The 21,919-nt window shown below is 38.5% G+C and overlaps 1 protein-coding gene across 2 annotated transcripts in view; it reads left to right on the top strand.

Annotated features, from left to right (window-relative positions):
* GRM8 (glutamate metabotropic receptor 8) overlaps positions 1–16,540 on the top strand; it is a 424,254-nt gene extending 407,714 nt beyond the window's left edge. For both annotated transcript variants that reach the window (XM_067564317.1, XM_067564318.1), the window contains 2 exons: positions 5,984–6,230; positions 15,933–16,540. In XM_067564317.1, coding sequence (XP_067420418.1) covers positions 5,984–6,230; positions 15,933–15,982 — 297 coding nt within the window. In that variant the 3' untranslated portion in view covers positions 15,983–16,540. The remainder of the gene's footprint in view (positions 1–5,983; positions 6,231–15,932) is intronic.
* The last annotated feature ends 5,379 nt before the right edge of the window (positions 16,541–21,919 follow it).

Genomic DNA, 21,919 nt, shown 5'->3' with positions numbered 1-21,919 from the left:
TTAGAGCAGCTTTTGAGTAGCAGCCAGCCATTTATTTACACAGAAGGATAAAACTACCCACAATGCCTAGCGATTAAAACAACACTGTCCTTTTGTCAGGAATAAAAATCAAACAGAAGATAAGAGTCAGACAAAAGTTAAATCAAATACACATCATGCACTGCAGCTTTCTAGACCTGGGCTCTGGCATGGTTCCAAAGCAGTGTATTCCAAAGATGGAGAAGAACGTCATAAAAGAAAGTTCTGTTACTAGATATGGAGAGCCTCTTTTCCTATTGGCCTTCACTGTGTGTAGTTGTTTGCACTTGCTTTGCACTAGTGTAAATGATGGTACAAGTTGCAGAGGAACAGAGAAGCAGGCCTGGAGGGTTTAAGCACTGGGGCTATCAGACAGCCTCCTAGCTGAGCTGAATGTTGCAACAGGGTTATGCAATAAAGTGATCAAGAGACTGCCTTTACAAATCTGGCAAGTTGTGCAGTGACCTCAGCTTCCATTGGCTTCAGTAGGAGTTGATGCTTATCATCTTGCAGAGTTGGACCTGCAGAGAAGAGGACCTCTCAGTCTCGAGTGCTCTAAAGGCTATCCTCAGCAATGTCTTTCCTGAAGACACTAATTGGAAGTTAGCACAATGCTCAAATCATGGGTACAACATACTTGTTCCCAATGGATTCCTCCACTCAAAGCTCCAGGCAGTTTTCTCCATTAGTGGAGTAAGCTTTAGATGATGTAAGACACCACCATTACCCTAACATTAGTCAAATAATCACATGGCGTAATTAAAGATCATTTACTATTTCCATAATCAATACATGAAGCCTTATTCCTGTGGAGGGACTTAACAATAGTAGTATTTAATTATCCATAATTAAGTTTTAGAGGTAGTACACCATTAAGAACAATAGCTAATGTTTCCATATGTCTGGTGTCTGATTCAAAAGCACAATAGTCATTATAAATGCTTTATTGTTCAAATTTATCTTTGTTTATCTTTTTATTTAAATTTATTGTTTATTTTTCAATCCAAGTTTAGATTAGTAAAATCCAGAGAAAAAATGCTGGTAGACACAATTTTAGCAACAGATATATCTTATGAAGGGGCTTGATCCAAAGCCCTATGAGGGTACTGGGTGCTGCTGCATTAGGCCCAAAGTTTGGGATTTGGGTTTGTTTCATTTTGAAGCTTATATTAGTACTGTAAACTCTTCAAACAGGTATTGTCTCTTTGGCCTGATCTATACTGCTGGCAAAATTCGGTGGCAGACGAACTTCATAACTTCCGTTTAGCATGCCGTCTCCACTGCCCTATGCCGACAGGAAATGTGTACCCGTCGAGGCAGCGCTACGCTTTTTGAAGGTGGTTTTTAATAGATTGATTTCCAGATCGATTGAGCAGGTCTTCACTTCTGCTCAGTCGATCTGTTTAGATCAATCTGATGGTGGCGAATTTGCCACCATCAGAGTAGACATATCTTTAGTCGCGTTTATGCAGTGCCCAGTACAATGGGGCCCCAATCTCCAGTGGGGCCTTTGTGAGATACCAGGAAGTAAATATCTGCCACTGCTGCTGCTGCTACTACTTCTGTTACTTGTATTAATAATTTATAAAGTATTCATCATTATAATATCCTGGGGCATTTTCCATACAATGGACAAGATATGACCTTTGCTATCTAGATATGTTCCTGGTAGAAAGGATAGTTTTGTGGTTCACACTTTGAACTAAGACTCAAGAAATCTGGGTTTGGTGCTTGGCTGTAAGGCTTTGGGCAAGTCATCTAATTTCTTTGGTATGGATTTTCAGAAGTATTTAGGCTCCTAATGGTGTTGCCTCCTGGGATTTTCAAAAATGCCTAAATGCGTTAAGCACTGAGCTCCCATTGATTTCTATGGATTTAAGCATCTAACCAGTTTAGGCAATTTTGAAAATCCCATTAAGTGCCTATCTGCATCTCTAGGAGCCGAAATACCTTTGAAAATCTGGCTTCTCAACCTCAGTTCCCCATCTGTAAAATGGGGATAATGGTATGTCTTTTTCCCTTCTCCTTTTTCTTCCTTATTTAGATTATAAACTCTTTGCCGCAAGGATTGTATTTTATTTTGTGTGTGTACAGTGCCTAACACAATAGGGCCCTAATCAGGATTGGCGCCTTTAAATACTGCTGAAAAAATTAATAACAATTATAGGATGTATTGCAAAACCCCATCTTTCTGGATAAAGAAAATCTATATATCATTTATATTTCTGCACTCCTTCCTTTTAATTCCTCACAGTAGATTATGTGTACAGTAGAGAGCTTTGAAAATATAGACTCATAATTTCTTCTTTAAAAATATTTGAATTGGAAAAGGACAGCAGTGACACAGTAGGAAACAAGTGCAATCAAATCAGTGATAGCAGCTCCCAGCAGCGCCGTTCTTTTTGAGACAAACGGAAAGTAGCACAATAGAAATATTCTTTTTGTGACAAGGATGGTAATAGGAATGAGAAATGGTACAAGGACTATCTATTCTCATTACACTCATAAAACAGTTTTCTGATGGTCTTTGGTTGCAGTACCAGAAACTTATGTTTTTTCGTCTTTCCTTCTTTTCTCGTGGCTATATGTTCTTTACTTTTTGTAGAACTGAAAAAACCAGGTTGGCTAACTGAGTCATTAAGTACTGTAGAGAAGTGTGATATAAGTTAAGATGGGCCCTTGTTGCAAAGTTTGGATCCACACTTCTCCAAACCTGGGGTGTGTTTGTATCCTGCATTTTGGTTTGGGCCCCTCTCTAAATGTAAGCAGAACTGGGCAAAACTAGGTAGCTCTATTTTGGGGGTTCATGCAACATTATCTTAGATCCTGCTCCATGCATATTTGCATCCCCTGGGTTTCACTTTTGAGTTTCAGGCTGGAATAAACATAGAACTTTAAAATAAACCTAAGTGAAAAGAGTCAAGTTTCATGTAGTTTCACATGGAAACCATGTGAAACCACAAATGGCATGATTTTCAAACCACAGATGAGGACGAGTTTTGAGCAAACCTCAGTCACAGTTATCTCAGTTAAGCTTTGGATGAATCGGGGTGAATTTCAAACTATGTAAGAATGTGAAATCAAGTTTAACATATTTTGTGTTTTATTGCAAATGTTTTCTAAAGATGCAATTGTAAGTAATAATATACGCCAGTTTGATCGGGCCATTGCTCCAGTGTACAAGGAAAGGAGAACTATTCTTGCCCTGGGGATAAACACTTCCCTCCCAAAGTTGTGGAGAAATGAGAAGAAGGCAGACATAGCTTGGATGGGATAGCCTGAGTTCCCACACTGTGTATCTGGGAGCTCAAGGAAGAAATTGGCTCCCTGAGGCACATTTCATCCTGAGCTTCCCCTTTCACATTGCAGGGATGTGTCTAAGTCAGTGGTTGTCAACCAGTGGTACATGTACTCCTGGGGGTACACATAGGTCTTCTAGGGGAAAAATCAACTCATCTAGATATTTGCCTAGTTTTACAACAGGCTACATAAAAAGCACTAGTGAAGTCAGTACAAACTAAAATTTTATACAGACAATGACTTGTTTATATTGCTCTATATACTTTGCACTGCTTTGTAAGTACAATATTTATATTCCAATTGATTTATTGTATAAATATATGGCAAAAATGAGAAAGGAAGAACTTTTTCAATAATAGTGTGCTGTGACACTTTTGTATTTTTATGTTGGATTTTGTAGGCAAGTAGTTTTTAAGCGAAGTGAAACTTAGGTGGTACGCAAGACAAATCAGACTTCTGAAATGGGGTAAAGTAGTCTGGAAAGGTTGAGAGCCTCTGGTCTAAGTGACATAATGTAGCCCACAGTAGTAAAGATCCTTGGAGTGTAAATGATAACTATTTAGGTTTAAATTATGCCTCCTTACTCCAAGAACAAATTCAGTCTCATGCTACCTTCTTGGTCAATAAAACACTGGGCACCAAATAAATTGCACCAAATAAATGAAACCTCAAGGAACTAACAAACATTAGCTTCTGAATAGTCCGATTGGCAGGAAAGGTGTCAGCTTCATGGTTTGTCTTTAGATTATATTCACTATTTAAAGCATCTGACAGGCATTGATGCCATTTGTATGTAAAATATGCATTTCATATGTGTTCAAACATCTTTCCAAATAAGGTTGGAAAAACCTTCCAGTTATTTTAACCAGATAAGGTTACCCAGGCAAATCTTAAGGCGTACTGTGGGCCAAACTCTGCTGTTAGTTACACCAATGTAAATCCAGAGCAAGTGGATTGAAATCAGTGGGGTTTCTCCAGATTTGTAGTGGTGTGAGTACGCAATTTGGATTCATCTACTTCTGGAGCTATTATAATGATGTATTATTGAAATGAAGGAAATGCTCCTTACCACTTACAGTAACAAAACATGAAATCCTTTGGACTTGATTATCCTGACAGATGCATACAGACAACTCTGTGGAGATGGACACCGCTACAGTTAGTGTGCTTAGTGTTGTCAGGTTTAAAAGTGCTGGATCTCTTCCCAGGAGCTAAAGTGCACAGGGCACTGATGACTTTTTGGTGAGATTTGGCAAATTTTCTATAGAATTACACAGCTGGCTTCTGGAGTGTCCCCATGGTGTGAGTTCACACCACTTAAGTAAATCTTTTCATCTACTGGTAATTTAAGTGATAGCACTGTTTGTGATCTCTATGGGTAAAGTAGCTAGTGGAAAAACCTTGTTCACAAGTAGAAGAACATTCAAAATGTACAATTTTGGGGCAATTCTAGGCAAGTTTATTATATCAGTTTTCTGCTAAGGGCTAATTTACTGAGGGCATTTGTGATAGTGAAAATAATTGATCTGGCAGTTGACGTTATTGACAGATGTTTAGTATTGTATCTCATGATGATATTTGCTACGCCATAAAAATACACCAAGATTAAATGTTGGTGAAGCTCTGTCAGGATGTCGAGTAGGTTTTACACTGTCTCACAGAATTGGCTCAATGTCCCTTCTAGTAAAGTCTCAGTATTATTGAGCTAGGAAGAGAAACTGGAGAAAGCCATGCAGAATTGTAGGTAAAAATTCTTTTATAATAAAATAAAATCCTCCTATGAGATGTAAATGTTGAACAAAACCACAATTAGTATTTTAATGTGCTATTTTAAATACATAATTTCACTTTGTGTTTATGACTATGGAGCCAGCATCTTTTTTTTTTAGGCAGGTGGGGAAAGATCAGAATAGCTTGATTTTCATAGTAATACGCAATAGACAAAACACTCCCTTTGAGATGGCAATTCTTCCTCTTTGTCTATAGAGGACAGAGATCTATTTCAAACTGGATCTCTGGAGACTCTATATTCTGATTTCCTTTCTACAAAGTCCATGCCATGTAAGAGTATTTGTTATGTGCCACATAATAGTATGATTAGAGTTCAACGGCAATATACAAATGTTTTTAAAAAATGATATTCAGGTTTCACTGTGGAGAAACTCATTTTCTTCCAGGCTCAGGAGTCAAACAGTAAATCAAATGTTTCTCATTAGATTCTGTGTTAAGCATGTTGCCAGTTGAATAGTATTGCATGCACCAGTGCATCGCTGAATGGCATATTATTCCAGAAGCTTCTGTTTATTAGAATGGATGATGCAGGGCTAACCTTGTTGTCAGCTTTGTTGTATATTATTCCTGCACAGACGCATTTGTTTATAATCTGAAAATGTAGGTGGTACAAAGGTTTAATTATTTTTAGGGGAATGGAGTTTAATAAGCATTAGCTGCTTCTACCACCCACTCATTAGTGGAAGAAAAAAGAACACTTGGCTATAATTAAGGACAAGCTGAGTGAAGCTTCCTTCTAATGTATACACAGTCAAGTAACAGTATGATACCATTTGCATGTTCAGTTAGTATTTTTAAGATAATTACTGCATTTGCCTATATATTTTCTATCAGTCTTACAAACGTTGATTTTTATGTTGTTTCTCCCCCCCAGATGTACATCCAGACAACAACACTTACTGTCTCCATGAGTTTAAGTGCTTCAGTATCTCTGGGTATGCTCTACATGCCCAAGGTTTATATTATCATTTTTCATCCAGAGCAGAATGTTCAAAAACGGAAGAGGAGCTTCAAGGCTGTTGTGACAGCTGCCACAATGCAAAGCAAACTGATCCAAAAAGGAAATGACAGACCAAATGGCGAGGTCAAAACTGAACTGTGTGAAAGTCTTGAAACCAACAGTAAGTCATCCGTAGACTTTCCCATGGTCAAGAGTGGGAACGCTTCCTAATTGATGTACGTTCTCAAGAATGCATTCATATTTAATTGTAAACTTTATTCTTTTCTTTGCTTGTACTGCATGAATATAGAGACATGTCAAAATTCAAGTACCTTTGAGCACAGGAATGCCTACAGTTGTTTCATGCAAATCTTTTTTATGGGTAATAAGTGGTAAGTAAAAAGCATAAACAAATTTTGGAAAACCCACATCTTTTTAAATGATCTGGCCTAGCTAGCACTAATTTGGTGCATTGTGTTTTACTCTGCCAGTCTCATTAAATACGTACACTTCTTATATTTAGGTGAGCTATTGTACCTGAAAACCAAAGTTTAAAAGACTTTTGAAAAATGTGGCTTAAAAAAAAAAAGACATGGGTGAAAATATTCCTTCCTTAACCTTCTACCCTGGATTAGAATTTTTTGTATAACTTGTGCATTTCCTCTGATTTATCAATATTCCTAAAAGGGCTGCTTCTACCTGGCAAGGACTTTTGGAAATAAAAAGACTGCATCACCCAAATCTTAGCTGTAGCTTTTCAATATTGTGCAAACAGTAGTGGATCCCTTTCTAAGTTTACAAGAATTGAACATAAATATCTGTATTCCAAGTGCTTATGAACAAATAGATGAGACTTTATAATTTTAGATTTACCAAAGAATAGATATTTTTCTCATCTGGAAGGTCTTTGAATCCTGGCACATCTCTAACTGACTTTTTGGAATTGACAGATTATTATAACTTCCAGACAGCAGCATATCATAAATAGAGCTGAATGAATATTTCTGTATCAGGCCTTTTTCGGTGACACTTGCAGATTCAGCTACACCAAAACATTTACTGAATTCATATTGGTTTTGCCAAAATTGTTTTGGAAGTTAACAAAAAACTCCAAAAAAATCAAACTGTTTCATTTGAATGTTTTCTAAATGAAATGTTTTGATTTTTTTTTTGAGTTTGAAATGATTTTTCCCTTTGAACATTTCCTTTAATTGTATTTTGAAAAAATCAAAAACATTAAACATTTTATTGTCGTCTTTGATTCACCAACATTTTTTAAACATTTTGTTTTTTGTTTCAATCAAAACTATTGTTTTTAATTTTTTAAATTTTTTCGAATTGGTAGCAAATTGAAAAATCCATTTTTTGCCCAGCTCTAGTAATAAAGCCTGATCAACTGTACTTCTGAATAAAAAATATTAAATAAAAAAGCTTTGAACAAAGCCAATGATTCTCTCTCCCAAATCCAGTGGTAATGAAACACAAGTTTCTATGTTGGAGTTAAGGCTTCAGTGAAATGGTAGTTCCTGTTATGGTTAAGGACTAATTCCTCACCCATTATGCTGAAAATAGATCCTCTAGAGTTTTATGAATTATTATTACTCCTGATGCTGAAGGAAAATTGAACAATAATATTGTGTTTGTATACATTCAGACAAATCAATGTCAGTAGGTTTGTGAAAGTTATTGGACCAAATCCTGAGGTTTATACTCACTCCTTTCACATTCAAAGTCCCACTGAATTCAGTCAGAGTTGGTCATAGTGAGAAACTGTGTAAAAAGTGAGTAAGGATCTTAGAATTATTCCATAACTCACTTGTTGGAGGATACAGGGTAAAAACTATCTTTTAAAAATTAAATAATTAATCTGAAAAATTTATGGCCATTCAAAAGTGTGTAACTACCAGATGAAGCAATGGAATCATTGCCCTTTGGATTTCCATATATTCATATTACTACATATAACAGAGGACAGAGGGGGGATAATGATGAACTTCCCTCCAGATCAGATGCCAACATGTAAATATGAAAAACCTAACATCTTTACAATTCCTCAGAATTCCTCAGAATTCACCAAAAGAAAATAGAAAGGGAGGGAGGAGAGAGAGAGTTTCCTTGCCGAGTTGGCAAAATGATCGACTTCTGAGAAAAAGGTCAAATACAGTTCTACAATATAGAGCAGAGGGAAATGATAAGAAAGTCCTGTGTATCTGAGATGTATCAACTGTACCTAATTAAGAAATGCTGTGTCTGGTATTATTTTAACTATGACTATGCATAATTCATTAAAACAGCTGCCACTGGAAGCAAGTCTGCTTTCTCCAGCAGTGTGATGCTTGCAGGAAAGTATATATTTGCTGTATTCTAAACCTGATTTAACACTAGCACACCTATATAGTTTTCAAGCTTCTCAGTAGTACATCTCTTCAAGACTTTGACCCATGTACTGTATGCTCTAGAGGCAAGTACCGTTGTCAACAAATACCCATTCTAGAGAGCTAGCTTCATGTCATTGAGTTGGCTTGGCTAAAAACCGGGGCTCTTAGCTTTTCAAAAACATCTTATATTCATTAGATTTTATTAACTTTCCTTTTTCCTGTCAAAATAATTCGTGTCAAAAACGTTTGGAGTCTTTATTGAAGGACACATTAAAATAAATCCTTTCCCCTAGATCAATTGTAATAATCCCAAAATACAGGATAATATCTCTTTGAACTGACACCTGTTACCCAGTCTCAAATTGTTCTTAGGTGACTACAGTTCCAGCATGTAAGCCTAGAGAAAAGCAGGGTGTCACTCACACTTCAAAAATGGAGAAAGTTACAGAATGTACGAAATCAGAATGTCACTAGCACTCCAGAAATGGAGAGAGAAGTTTCCTTTCTCTTAACTAACTGACAATGACGATGCTGATGACAACAACAACCACGACTGTTACTAGTAAAGCACAGGGAGAAGGGAGTTTGTTTGCTGATTTTTGGGAGGTGCCAATGGTGCATTCTGGGATTTCTTATTTAAAGTTACACAGCCAAATTCTAATTCCATTTATATATTTGCTGTTCTCCGTGAAATAAAGGTAGTTGTGTGTATGTGTCTGAAGACAATATTTGACACTTGAAGAAGCAGGAATGCAACAGCGAGTAATCAGTAGGCACAATACATCAGAAGAGCAACAAGAGGATCGTATACTCAGCTGCTGTAAAACATGGATTTTGATGGAGCTATACCAATTTATACAGCTTATATGCAGAAGGAAATCAAAGGAAGATTTTTCTTTCAGAAGGTCTGCAGGATCAGGTCCAAAGCAGGGATCAGGTGTGCCTGATCAGTCACCAACAGTGAGTGGGCAGACAGGGCAGAGTGAAAGTCTGCATGTGGTCAGGTGAACACTAGGCAATAAACAGATGGACAAAGAGGCTAATATCAGACAGTCACCAAATTTGGTTCTTTTTTCTCCTGTCCTTCTAATACTGATGACATGACCCTTTGACATGATCTGTATTATTCTCAGTGTCTTTCTCAAGTGCCTTTTTGTCTTTGTCATTGTCCTGTATATTTTGATTTTTCCACAGTCCACCTCTTTTGATTGTTCTGTTCTCTGTCATCTCTTGCTCTCTGCCTTTCTTTTCCTGAATGACTTTGTTTCTGCTGCATTTTCTTTTTTTGTCCTTTTTGGTGCTTTGTAACCTTCTCCATTCCAAACCCCCCTCCCCCAATGCTTTTTACTCTTTAAATTCTTCTTCCCTATCGTGTTTATATACTGAGTGTTGTTTTAGTTTTTATTTGCCGTTCCTGTTATTTCTCTTCTGTCCTGTTTGTTTATATTTTACTCACTACAGCCATGTTCTTTTTTTGTTCTTTTTTCTTTCTGGCTGCCCTTATTTTGTGCTTTAGCTCTGTCCTTTATATCTTTCTTGCTTTTTTAACATTTCTTGGATCCCATCTCTTTTTATATATGACCTTACTCTCTTGTGTTTGTCCATTCACCAATCATTTTTTTCTAGGCATATGGGCTGAAATTCTGGCCCCTTGAAGTCAGTGGCAAAACTCACATATTTCAGGGGGGCGAGGATATCGCCTGTAGACTGTATCAAAGTCATATGCTTCAGACTGCAGAAAAAATTACAAGATAAATTACACACGGTGCTGGAGAGCTGGGAGTAAAACCCTTATCCAGCAATTTTACAAAATTTTACAGATTTTACAAAACCACTGTAACTTGAGCGAAATGAGATCTCTCTGTATGCTACCGTGTACAAAGGTAACATATTACAGCCTCACTCACTGGAGTTTAGTTGTTACTACCTAACAGGGCTCACCTAGTGGCTTGATTGAGCAGGAGTTCTTAGTCTTCATTCAGCCTCCATTCAACCAAATGCACCAGATCTTTGCAGAAGGCAAGGGATGACCTAGGGACTTAAATTGCCTGTGTTGCAGCTTCCATGCCACTCCTTCTCAGGGCAGGCCAAGAAGTACTCTGCTTCAGTTCCATTTGGGCTGGGATCAAACACATTGTGCCTAACAGGGAACTCTACATCTCTCATGTCAGAATTATCTTCTCCCACAACAGGTAGTAGTGAATCTCAGCTGCACCTCACTCCTGGGCTTCTGTGCCAGGCACCTAGGGGCTAGATATTCCAGCCCTTCCTCAATGCTGACTGTTTCCCTTAGCTTCTCTGTTCAGCAGCCAAATGCATCAGCTGATTCACTGTCATGTTCTCTATTAGTTCTTTTCTCCATTTGTTTGTGTTCCCTCCCTTTGTTTCTTCATCCTTGTGTACTTCTCTGCCCTCTCTGTTTGATGTTCGTGATTTTACTCTGTGTTGGTTTATGACCCAAAACTCCATCTTCTGTTTAGTTTGTCTTTCCAACAAGCACTTTCTGTCCTTCTAGAAAGTTACAATGAGCTGAAGCAAGCTGTGGGAATCAATATGGGCACATCAATAACTTGGTATTCAGTAGAGAAGTATTGAGTCAAAGCCATTCATATATTCCTAATCTATTTTCACAAAGCTAATCCTGAATATTCAATGCTAATTTCTGTCATTGGCACTGCCTGGTAAAACTGGAAGAAAAAAAATACCCACACAACTATAGAGCAGTTCTATGCCCTTAGTTTGTCCTAATGGTGTCACCGATATAAGTCAAGTAAGGATTTGGAGACTTTGTAACAAAATATGGAAATAATATAAATGCTAGTACCTTATCTCTGTGTAGTAACTTTCATCCAGAACAATTTAATCATATATACTTTGTATAAGTAGAGCTGGTTAAAAAACAAAAAATCCAAACATTTTGGACAAATATTCATTGAATTTTTTTTTTACAAAAATTGCATAACAAACTCAATGTTTGGAGAATGTTGGCCAGCTGTAATAACTGGATTTAGAACAACCTTCTTTTGGTTTTAATAAAATGTATATTTTTAAATTGCTTTCTAAATAATATTGTGGTTCTCACAGGTAACCACATTTGTAAATTTATTTCTCTATACTATGAAACTCTTAGGCAAATGTCTATTCCCTAAGAAATTTTTGGGGTTAAGTTGTCATAAAGGTTGCAGGCACATATCAATAGTTTGACTACAGTTTACCTTTCAAAAGAGTTAAAACATTCAAAACCTGGTAAATGCAGATGTGAAATTGCATTTTTCAAGCAAGGCACTTAGATTTTCATATCTCTGAACTCATGCTAATATTAGCCTACCATTGTTCCTTATTTACATATAGGAGATGGAAAATGTACACCACATTATGCTGGTTTTATAAATTGTTTCACACATACATGTCTCTGACATCAAGGCTATTTCATGCTATTTCATGTGGACACATCTCCATACCCATAGATTTCCGCAGTAGAGCAGGTTGTGACCCCCATGAGGAAGTAAGCCGGATCAACGCCTTGATGTGTTGCTTTGTCATCAAAGTAGCATTTGCTGTTTTAAGTCCTCTAATTTCATGACCTAGACCTGTGTGCCTAGCTTCTTGGGATATGTCTACACTATGAGCTGGGAGATGTAATTTCTAGCTTGAGGAGACATACCCGCACAAGCTCTGATCGAGCTAGCACTCTAAAAATAGATTGTAGCCACAGCAGCACAAGCACTGGAAGGAGCTAGCTGCCCTGAGTATATGCCTAGGGTCTCAGACAAGTACATAGCTGGGGACGCTTCCTCCTCCTCCCACTTGTGCCGTCATGGCTATACTATATTTTTAGTGTACTAGCGCCTCCAAAGCTAGTACATCTCCTCAAGATGGGAGTTACATCCCCCAGCTCAAAGTGCACACATAACATTGGACTCTGCCATCTGGTTGTAGTAGGCTCCTAAGGTCTAGATTGGATTCTGAGCCCCATATGAACCCCAATCAGTTTATAGTTCTCTGCTAAGGATGCATCCAAAACAGGCTTAGCAGGAGACAGCAAGTTAAGGCTCTTGAGGGTTTGGGATTGGTTCTAATAGGCATTTATAGTTCAGTGGTGGTAGGTTAAAGCTTGGTGCTTGGGCAGGTCCTATCAAAAATCCTGCGGTTCATAAGAAAGGGGTGATGACACTCCTAAGAGTCATTGGGGATCTACTCCCAGCATATTTCAGTAAATCTATAGGAAATGGGGATCAGGGGTCAGAAGTTCTTTAATCTCCCACCCAAGGCCCCTGCTTTCGCCAACATTCCTTCCCAGCTCCATTTCACCCACCACTGAAACACGGGCCCTCTTTTGTAGAGTATGGTATGCATTTCCCAGTGTCAAACAAATTATAAAGCTCTCTAGGACAGAAAGTGAAGAAAAAACCCAATGTCCAGGTGGATCTACTGAAGAAACAACTATGCCAGCTACTTTAAATATGTACAGAACATTCCATGATAAAGTTTCTATACATATTGCAGTAGTTTTGTCTTAGTTTACTTCTTTTGTCCCATTCCAAGAGCTGAGTAGTAAATGGGCCTCAAAAAGGCTACTAATTCCAGGAGCATGATGAGCCAAGTTTGTTGCCCTCTCTGGCCAGATAAGCTGGCCGAGTGTGGTTCATGTTACAACTCTGAGATATTCACATTCTTAAAGACCAAGATAACAGCTGTTTCAGGTTCTTAAATCCCAAATAGGCGCTGCAGGCTCATTAATATAAACTGTATAGATATGCAAGATATTTATCAAGCAAAAAGAGAAAATATGAATATGCCGGTGGACTGATTTTTCCAATGTGGGAGTGACATTAGTGTTATCAGAGTGAGAACTACTATATAAACCCTCAATAGGAATACTTTGGAATAAATCTGATTTTATTTTTAAAGTAATACTGTAAAGAATACATTTGCTTATTAATGTTTACTTTTTTCTTCTTGATTCATCCAGAACTAGATATGTCAAAGCAATATATTCAGAATGACAGATAATTCAACATTAATTCTTTTCCCACATACAAAAAAGGAACCGGCCCAATTTGCATATGTGTGTTTTATTTACTCAATTTTCTATTGGGAACAAAATCCCTCTATGTTATAAAGAAATTGGTCCCATTTCAGCAATCCTGTTGTATTCCCAGATGGGAGAACGAAGAGCAGAGTGAGAACAGTCTTCCTCAACAATCCAGCTGCGGGAGCGTGAGAGAGAGCTCACATAGGAGTCACATGTCCCATGCAAAAGTTCTGAAGAACATGAATTTCGTTATATTTGCTTAAAAAATCTGGGTACTCCAGGAGAAAGGCAATTTTATATCAGGAATAGGGTACTCAGAGTCCTATGAAGGACTTGCCCTACACCTGCTCAGAGTAATCTTCTCTTGAAGTGAGACTGCCACCACTCTCTTATTTTTGAAAGCAACACAATTTGCTTGTTTTCACAGAGCTGAGTTTTAGAATTCACATTCTTTTTCTCAGAGCCAAACCTTCCCAAACTCCAGAATTGGAGCCAACTGTATCTGTGATGATAAACAATAAGCTCTTTAACAGTCTCTTTGATGTGTGTGTTCTCATGATTATGCATTCCCATACCTTAATGGAAAAAGTCAAATCAGATTTGAATTCCAGTGGGCTGGTTCCCTTGTGTCTTCCAGCTGCAACTGGAGGGTTAGAGTCACATTCCCTAGAAATCCAAACACAAACATGAACTTTACACAGTGTATTTATCTACCTAACGATCTTACAATAATACAGTTCTGTACATAATGTAGTGGGATTGGGGGTGGGTCAAAGAAGATTCTATTTCCCTGTTTCTGTATTTCTCTTCATCCAGCATCACTGTCAGATTCCCAGATCAAGGTTAGACAGTGTGAAAAATTATTTTCCTACTTCAGCTATTTAAAAACATCAGTAGATTCCTATCCAATACTACATAGCAAAGGACTGTACTGAGAGAGAGATAGAGAGCGAGCAAAAATGCTCAGCTGATACTCCTTTAGGCTTGATTCTGATCCCACACCATTTTTAAACTGGTGTAACTTCATCAACCTCAATGGAGTTTTGATTTAGGCCTTATCCTGCACTACTTACCTTTAAGCATGTGAACCATCCAACTGAAGACAATGGGATTACTCCTGGCCTACATCCTGGCAGAACTGTGGTCTTATGAAGTAGTGACATCAGTGCAGTTACTCACGATTTAAATAGGTCTGAGTATAGAATTATATGGGCCAGATTCTCTGGACCACTAAGTTAATTTTGTGCTGCCAGCTGCCTCTGGTGTAAGTGGAATATGTCAGAAGCAGGCTAGAGACAGAACAGGGTGTGGCGGAGCAGAGTTTCTCTGCACCTGACGCTCTACAGATTTTATAACAGTGGGGGAAGATAGAGTCGGCACCCTACTGATATAATTCTGCTAGGTCCATGCAGGTGGACATCAGGGCTGTGGGTCTCTGAAATCACCACCCACCCACTCTATCTGAGCTCAGTAATGAAGAGCTGGGTCCTATCTCTCTAACACCCATAAGGGACAGTGACTGCTATGTAGAGATGCCCAGTAGTATATTTAGGTTCAGTGATTGTCACCGTTTCACCTTAACAATAGTCAAGGAGCTGACTAATTCTCATGTATTGAACCTTTGTGACCAAGCAGGAGAATCTCTGCCCTAAGGAGAAATTCACTTCTAAGAAAGGGTGGTGATGTTGCTGCTGCTAATCTGCCTGGGGAAAACCACCAGAGGAGGGCTCCTTTAAAGAACAGTCTGGGCTTTCTAGAAAGCTTGCCTGTGGACACTTCCTGGAGGATAGATGGTCCGCCTCAGAGCATCTCCTGCGCATGCTGTTCACGTACCTTTGTCAGCCAGCAATGCCCATTTTGGGGCTGCATCAGCCACCTTGACCTCCATCCCCTCATGTAACAGCAGTTGTGTATGTCTTGTACTCCCCTACTCCTTCCACGTCTCTGTTCCATCAGTGGATGCCTACCTGGCCGCAGTGAGCAGAAATTGGAGATTGACTCAAGCCCCAGATCTGAAAGGAATTTACAGCATTTAGCTATTTTGTTTTTTAAATTAGTCTGATAAAACATTGAAACCCAGGTATAGCATATTATATTTAAAAAAAACCACAACCATCCAGCAAGAGATACTGCTATTAGTTAGAGAAGAAATATGTAGAATAGCTTGTAGAACAAAGAGGTGTGTGTCTTTTTCTCACCCATTAACCATCATGTTACCCCCTAAACAGAAATAAAATGTCATCAAAATCGCAGTACTTGGTCCCTGTTTCTGGAAAGCTATTCAGAAAAGCACTTAAGTGTATGCTTAAAGTTAAGAATATGCTTATGTGGTTTCTTGAATTGGTACCTTGGTGAAGTTGATTCTACAGCTGAATCCTGACCAAGTACTAAATGGATTTCATCGCCACACAAAGTTGATTCCAAATGTAACTTTGCTGTTTTGTTTTCTTTTTTCTTTTTTGCTTTGCAGCTTCCTCTACGAAGACAACTTATGTCAGCTACAGCAATCATGCAAACTGATCAGGGAAATGACACACACCTGAAGATCTGAAGTATGTGAAAATAAAAAACAATGAATTTACTACCATCAAAACCTCGGTCTTGGAAAGAGCTGTAGACTGCAATCGAATCAACAGTCAGTCTCTTAATGGACTATGAGCCAAAAGCAGGAGGGGTGGAGAAGGGAAAAGCTCAGTTTTATAAAATACAGACTGTCAAACTTCAGAACTGTTTACTCACAAAAGGAAGTAAATCACAAAAGGAAAACAAATGTTAGCTTCTGAAAAAAGAATGCTGTTGAAATAAACCATGTCTGATGTTATACTTGTAAGTATTTTTTTGTGATTGTGAGAATTTTCATTCCTGTCCCACATTGTTCAACTTGTATAAGAAGATGAGTTTGTTTCTTGTGATGACTGACTGAATTGAAGCCCTGGGTTGTGCTAAAATAAATGCAAAGGTTGACGCATGCAAATTTTTATACAAAATAATTTATTTCTAATAATAAAGGAATGTTTTGCAAATGTTGAGACTTGTTTCGTTGCAGTTTTAAGGAAGAAAAAACAAATAATATTTTAAATCCTGACAGTATTGTCTATTGTTTTGTTTAGAATGTGCAGTAAAGGGTGTGTGTGGGGGGGTATAAATAAAAATATAATCATGGTGTCAGAGGAATGCAGTGTAAAGTATAAGCATGTTGATGGGGGTGTCTGTATGTGCGTGCATGTGTGTGTGTGTGTGTGTGTGTATTCTCCAAGGTGGGTGAATTTATTTGTTTAAAAACCTGTGACTATTTTAAAATTGCTGGTGGGAGATTTTCCCAAAGTAAATACATTTTATAAGATTTTGTGAAATGAAGGATTCCTGATGTTGTGCTCACCACTTATTATTCTGCATCTGGTTTTCTTTTCTTTTGAAAAGTTTATCATCATTGAAAGTTCTCAGACAACTATAGCAAAGATAGTAAAACTAAAAACTCAGATTTCTTATAGTAATCAGAACCAGCAAACTGAAATAAAAGTTTAATCTTATTATCCTGTACAATATTATTATGTTGCTGATACTCCTCCACCAGAAGTGGTGGCGTGCCATTGCTGACAAGCACATCTTATTGATGGATGCCTTAAAATAACATAGAAAGAAATCAGTGGAATAATTGGAAAACAGTAGTCAAGTAGATACATGAATTAACTTATCAAACTTTTCAAAATCAAAGGAAATTACTATTCAGGTACAATTCTGAGGTCATCTAATTTTCAGAATTAAATTATTCAGTAGTTAATGGTGGCATTCTATTAGAAATGGTTGTACCAAAGACAGAGAAAGAAAGAGAGAGAGAGAAATTGGAACCAGTGTAGAGATCTATCATGTTAATAAACCACTCTAGACAAGCTAAAAAGCAGACTGCTAAGGGCTTTCAGCTCTGTCACCAATGTCTATGATGCGCTTTAAGACTTTTTCCACTCTATACAATATATACCATTAATCAAGTCAATGGGTCTTCACAATCAGTTTGTTATTAAATGTTCTTTCTGCTAATTTAGCCTGGATGGCTCATTGTTCTTCTTTCTGATAGAAGCTATCTCTTTGTAACATATCTTCATCACAGAGGCTGCAGTGGACCCAGTATTACATTATCAAATAAGGGAAGGTTAATGTATTTGAAACTCAATCTCCTACATGTTACAGTGCCATGCTTTAGACTCCTTGGCAGCATGCAAACTGCCTTCAGTCAACTATCCCCTCAGTGAATTTCCATGTTCCAAAGCACTTTGACAAAGACCAGTTAGGAAGGATATATCCCAATGTTTGGATACCTGAATTACAGGTGATGTCTCATTCAATACAGTGCAATTGAAATGTTTATGACTTATCACGCACCAAACTACAAAATAATGATAAGTGAAAAAAAAAAAAGAACCAGGGATTAATTACTTTTCCTATTGAGTACGCTTGAGAACCATTACTTAGGGTATGTCTACACTGATGGCAGCAAAGTTGATCCAGAAGTCAACGCAGTAAAACCACCCCCTCAAGTGGCGTAGTGCTGCGTTGATGGGAATGCGGTTTCCATTGGTGCAGTGCAGCGAAGATTCCGTGCAGAAGGGAAGCACAGCAGTCGATGGGAGTTATGCAAGCTACTCTGTGTAGCTTGCGTATTTCCCTTCGACTACCGCCGAATCGCCCGGTAAGTATAGACGAGGGCGCACACATCATAGTCCTTACCCTGCAAACATACATACACTTAACATTATACACATGAGTAGCAGCATTGGTGTCAGCGGGAAGTGTTTAAAGTGCAGTAGAGCTGCTTGGAAATTTTTTGATGAAATGTTTATTTGCAAAGACCGCCTTTGGATCAAAATCAAAATATATTAGTTTCGACTAAGGTTTCAATGGAACAGTTTCTCAAGTTCAGTGGGATGAGAGAGAGAGAGAGCTGACCTTTTCTATCTGAAAACAGACATTTCAACACAATTCCAATTTGTGAAAACATTCAAAAGGTTTTTGGTTTCATTCCACCGCAGAACGAAAACAAACTTTGAAAGTTGTCGTGAAGTGGAATTGTTGTCTTCTGGCCTGCTCAAAAAATTAGCATGAGTGTTCACTGGCTCAAGCCTTTACTGGGCAATGGGGCTGATCCTGAAACTGCTCTGTGCCTGTGACGCTCATTGAAGCTAGTGAATTTTCAGTTTAAGTAAGAAATAGCCCATTAATCTGTTGTGAAGGAGATCGCTGAGAGGTAGTGCTGTTATGATGAATGATCCTACAAACCATTACCCACATGAACAGTGGACTTACTCTTGTGAGCAGGGATTTGCAGGACCAGGCCCAAACATTATTATTGTTATTGGAGATGTGAAAAAAGCCAATCTTATGGCAGCCCAAAGCAAATATTTTTCTGAAGTAGGTTTACCAAATGTTTTTGTTTGGAGGACAGCATTAAAAGCAGAAGGATGAAAGTACAAAATATGTTCTGCATTTTACATGTCATTCAGTTTAGAAACACAGGGGTATGTTACTCCTTTGTAAACCTCATTGATTTCAGTGGAGTTAGACAATGTAACTCAGACCAGAATTTGACCTACAGTTTAAATGACATGTAGATTCTAAGGCCAGAAGGCATTACCTGGGATTCTTTCAACCCAAAGCTCTTGGTAACTTTAGTCTGTGCGAGGTTGTGTCAGTAAATAAATCAATAGAGACACGGCCATCTGACTGATGGCTGGCACAGACAGTACAATACAAGAGTGTGCTCACTTAAAGCTATACTTTATTTAGTCTCACACACTTACACACATCCACAACAGGTTACTAAAACATCCCCAAACTTCAATAATTACCAGAGTCTGGTGTGGCTCTCAGGTTGTAAGCCTGCATCCTTCCAATGACCCATCTTCTGTCTGCCGGTGGAGACCTTAAGATACATGAGATCCAAATAGCCCAAACTTCTCCCTCCCTTATTTATCATTCTTAGTAGACAATAACACATCAATAAAAAAAACTTGTTAGGCAAGCTATTTCAAAGGCTAGGCAAGAGTACCTACGTGTTCCTTCAGAGTCCTCAGGCCTTGAGGCCCTGACAGACACATCCCAGAGGGTTAATAGAGATAAACTTCTTGTTTTTCTCCTAAAACACAACCCCAGAAATTTCAACACAGACTTCATCAGTTGCGGGAGGGGCAAGAGGAGACAAAGATTGAGCAAGAATCTCCCATCCCTTCTGGTTTAGTTATTCTAAGGCCGTTGTCGAGGCCTACAGGTTTTGGCTGCTGTTAGCAAAAATATGATAATCAATATTACACTGTTGGTAGTGGTTCCTGGCCCTTGTACTGGTCCATCAAACTCTCCCCATACAAAGGGACCACTGTGATCACCTAGTCTGATCTCCTGTATAACAGAACTTCCCCAAAACAATTCCTGTTTGAACTAGAGCATAGCTTTTAGAAAAACATCCAATCATGATTTCTAAATTTCCACTGATGGAAAACCCACTGCAACGTTTGGTAAATTGTTCTAATGGTTAATTACCCGTTATTCTGAACTAGGTGAATAAATGCCAAAGTACAGGAAAGGCTAAATTTACATAGAACCCGGGCTCCTAACTGCCACTTTAGGAACCTGAGTCCTACACTTAGGTGCCACTGGCATTCACAAACCCTCTGCTCAGCTGCTGCCTAACCCAGGAGGCTCCAAAATTCCCTAGGCACCTAAATGTACACCATTGAAGTTCATACGGAACCTAAATTTCAGCATCTGAGCATGTGCACAGCCATATTAAATCCTAACACCCAGCAGCTAGGAGCCTGCAGGATTCACAAATTGGGCATTCCCCTGCCTATTTTGCCTTTGGGTGAGGGGGAGAAGGGGAGTGAAGCAAGCCCATTTATAACTTTTAGCCCAGTGATTAGAGCCCACCCCTACAATGTAGACGACACAAATTCAAATTGTTCCTCCACATCAGGGAGAAGGGGTAATTGAACCAGTGACTCCCACATCTTAGGGGAGTGTCCTAGCCACTGGCTACAGGTTATAAAAAGGCTGGGCGGCAGCATCAACATCATTCTTGCAAACAATGGCTTAGGTGCCTAACTCCGAAAGTGGGTTCATGGCTCCAAATCCCGAGTGGAGATAGGCACCTCCCTCCAACCCCTTGAGGGCAGGACTTAGATCATACCCTTTGCCTTGCCATTTCCTATTGGCTATCTTAGGCAGCTCTCCATTAATCATGCTGTCTTTTGTGAATCCCATTCTTAGGTGCCGAATTGTCCCCATGCATTGTATAGGGAGCCTGAGCACCTCACGGAGGTTTGTGAATTCCACTAGGCATCAGTGCACTTAAAAGTAAGACTCTTTGTGAATCTAGCCTGCAGTGTCCAACATACGTTAATGGTGTATTGGTTTCACTTCAGCAGGCTACTTATGCACATGCCTATCTTTAAGACTGTGAGTAGTCCTGTTGACTACCTTGGTTCAAATCATGAACTTTTAAGTTTTGCATATGTTTTTTTGTACCTTGTTGAATTGTGGGCCACAGTAGTCAGGAAGGAACTTCTCTGTTGGCTCATACTAGCACTGTGTCAGTTGAAAACACAGGATACCGTATATTATTATATCGGTCAGACCCTTCTCCCCTTGGCATGCAGAATCCACAATGAAGTTACTGGAATTTTTGAAGTGCAGCTTAGAGTCCATACAAGAAGACCACAACTTTTTAATTGGATAGATATACCAGCATTAACTAGTGAACTGACTCGAGACAGAAGAAACAGGTTTGTTTGTTCCTTGCAATGGCTATGCTTGTTAGGTTAACAATTATTTTGTTTTCACCTGTTTGTTTCTTTCTCCCCATTTTAACCACTATAAAAATTCTACTCCTAAAAAGAATTTCAATAAAAAAGAGCAGTGTCATGACAGGGTTGGAGAAAAAATTGCTACAATTTTGGAGCATGGGAATAGAATGGAATGAGCTTTAGAAAAATGATTTCTGCTGTATTTTCACTTTACATTTTTAGGCGGAGACTGGGGGAAGTTGGACAGCAATGAGAAGAGAAAAAACCCAGTGTCTGTGGTCATTGTGTCTTTGAATACTCATGCAGCTGCTTCATTTCACCACACACACACACACACACACTCACACTCTTTCTCTCTCTCTCTCTCTCTTTCAATAGGAATTAGCCATCACCTGTTCCTTTTATACAGCAAACACATTGCTTTTTAACAACCTTCTCTTAGTCTATCTCATTCTGCGCTTTACATTATATCCTTGCCATTCAAGAAGTTGTAGTTAAACCTGTGTGTCAGCACTTTCATTATAAATTGTATTATTTAACACAGCCTTACAAAGAAGCTGTCCAATGAAACTTGGCACGTATAGTCTCAGAATAGGTGTGAAATACTTTATATTTAAATACATCATAATCATTTTTTTCCATTTGAATTTTATGTAAGTTAAAA

This window comes from Emydura macquarii, unplaced genomic scaffold (genome assembly GCF_026122565.2).
Source record: "Emydura macquarii macquarii isolate MOO-44397 ecotype Brisbane River unplaced genomic scaffold, CSIRO-AGI_Emac_v2 contig_2636, whole genome shotgun sequence".
Classification (NCBI taxonomy): Eukaryota; Metazoa; Chordata; order Testudines; family Chelidae; genus Emydura; species Emydura macquarii.
The sequence above is the reverse complement of the archived record's forward strand: the minus strand, read 5'-3'. Positions and strand labels throughout refer to the sequence as shown.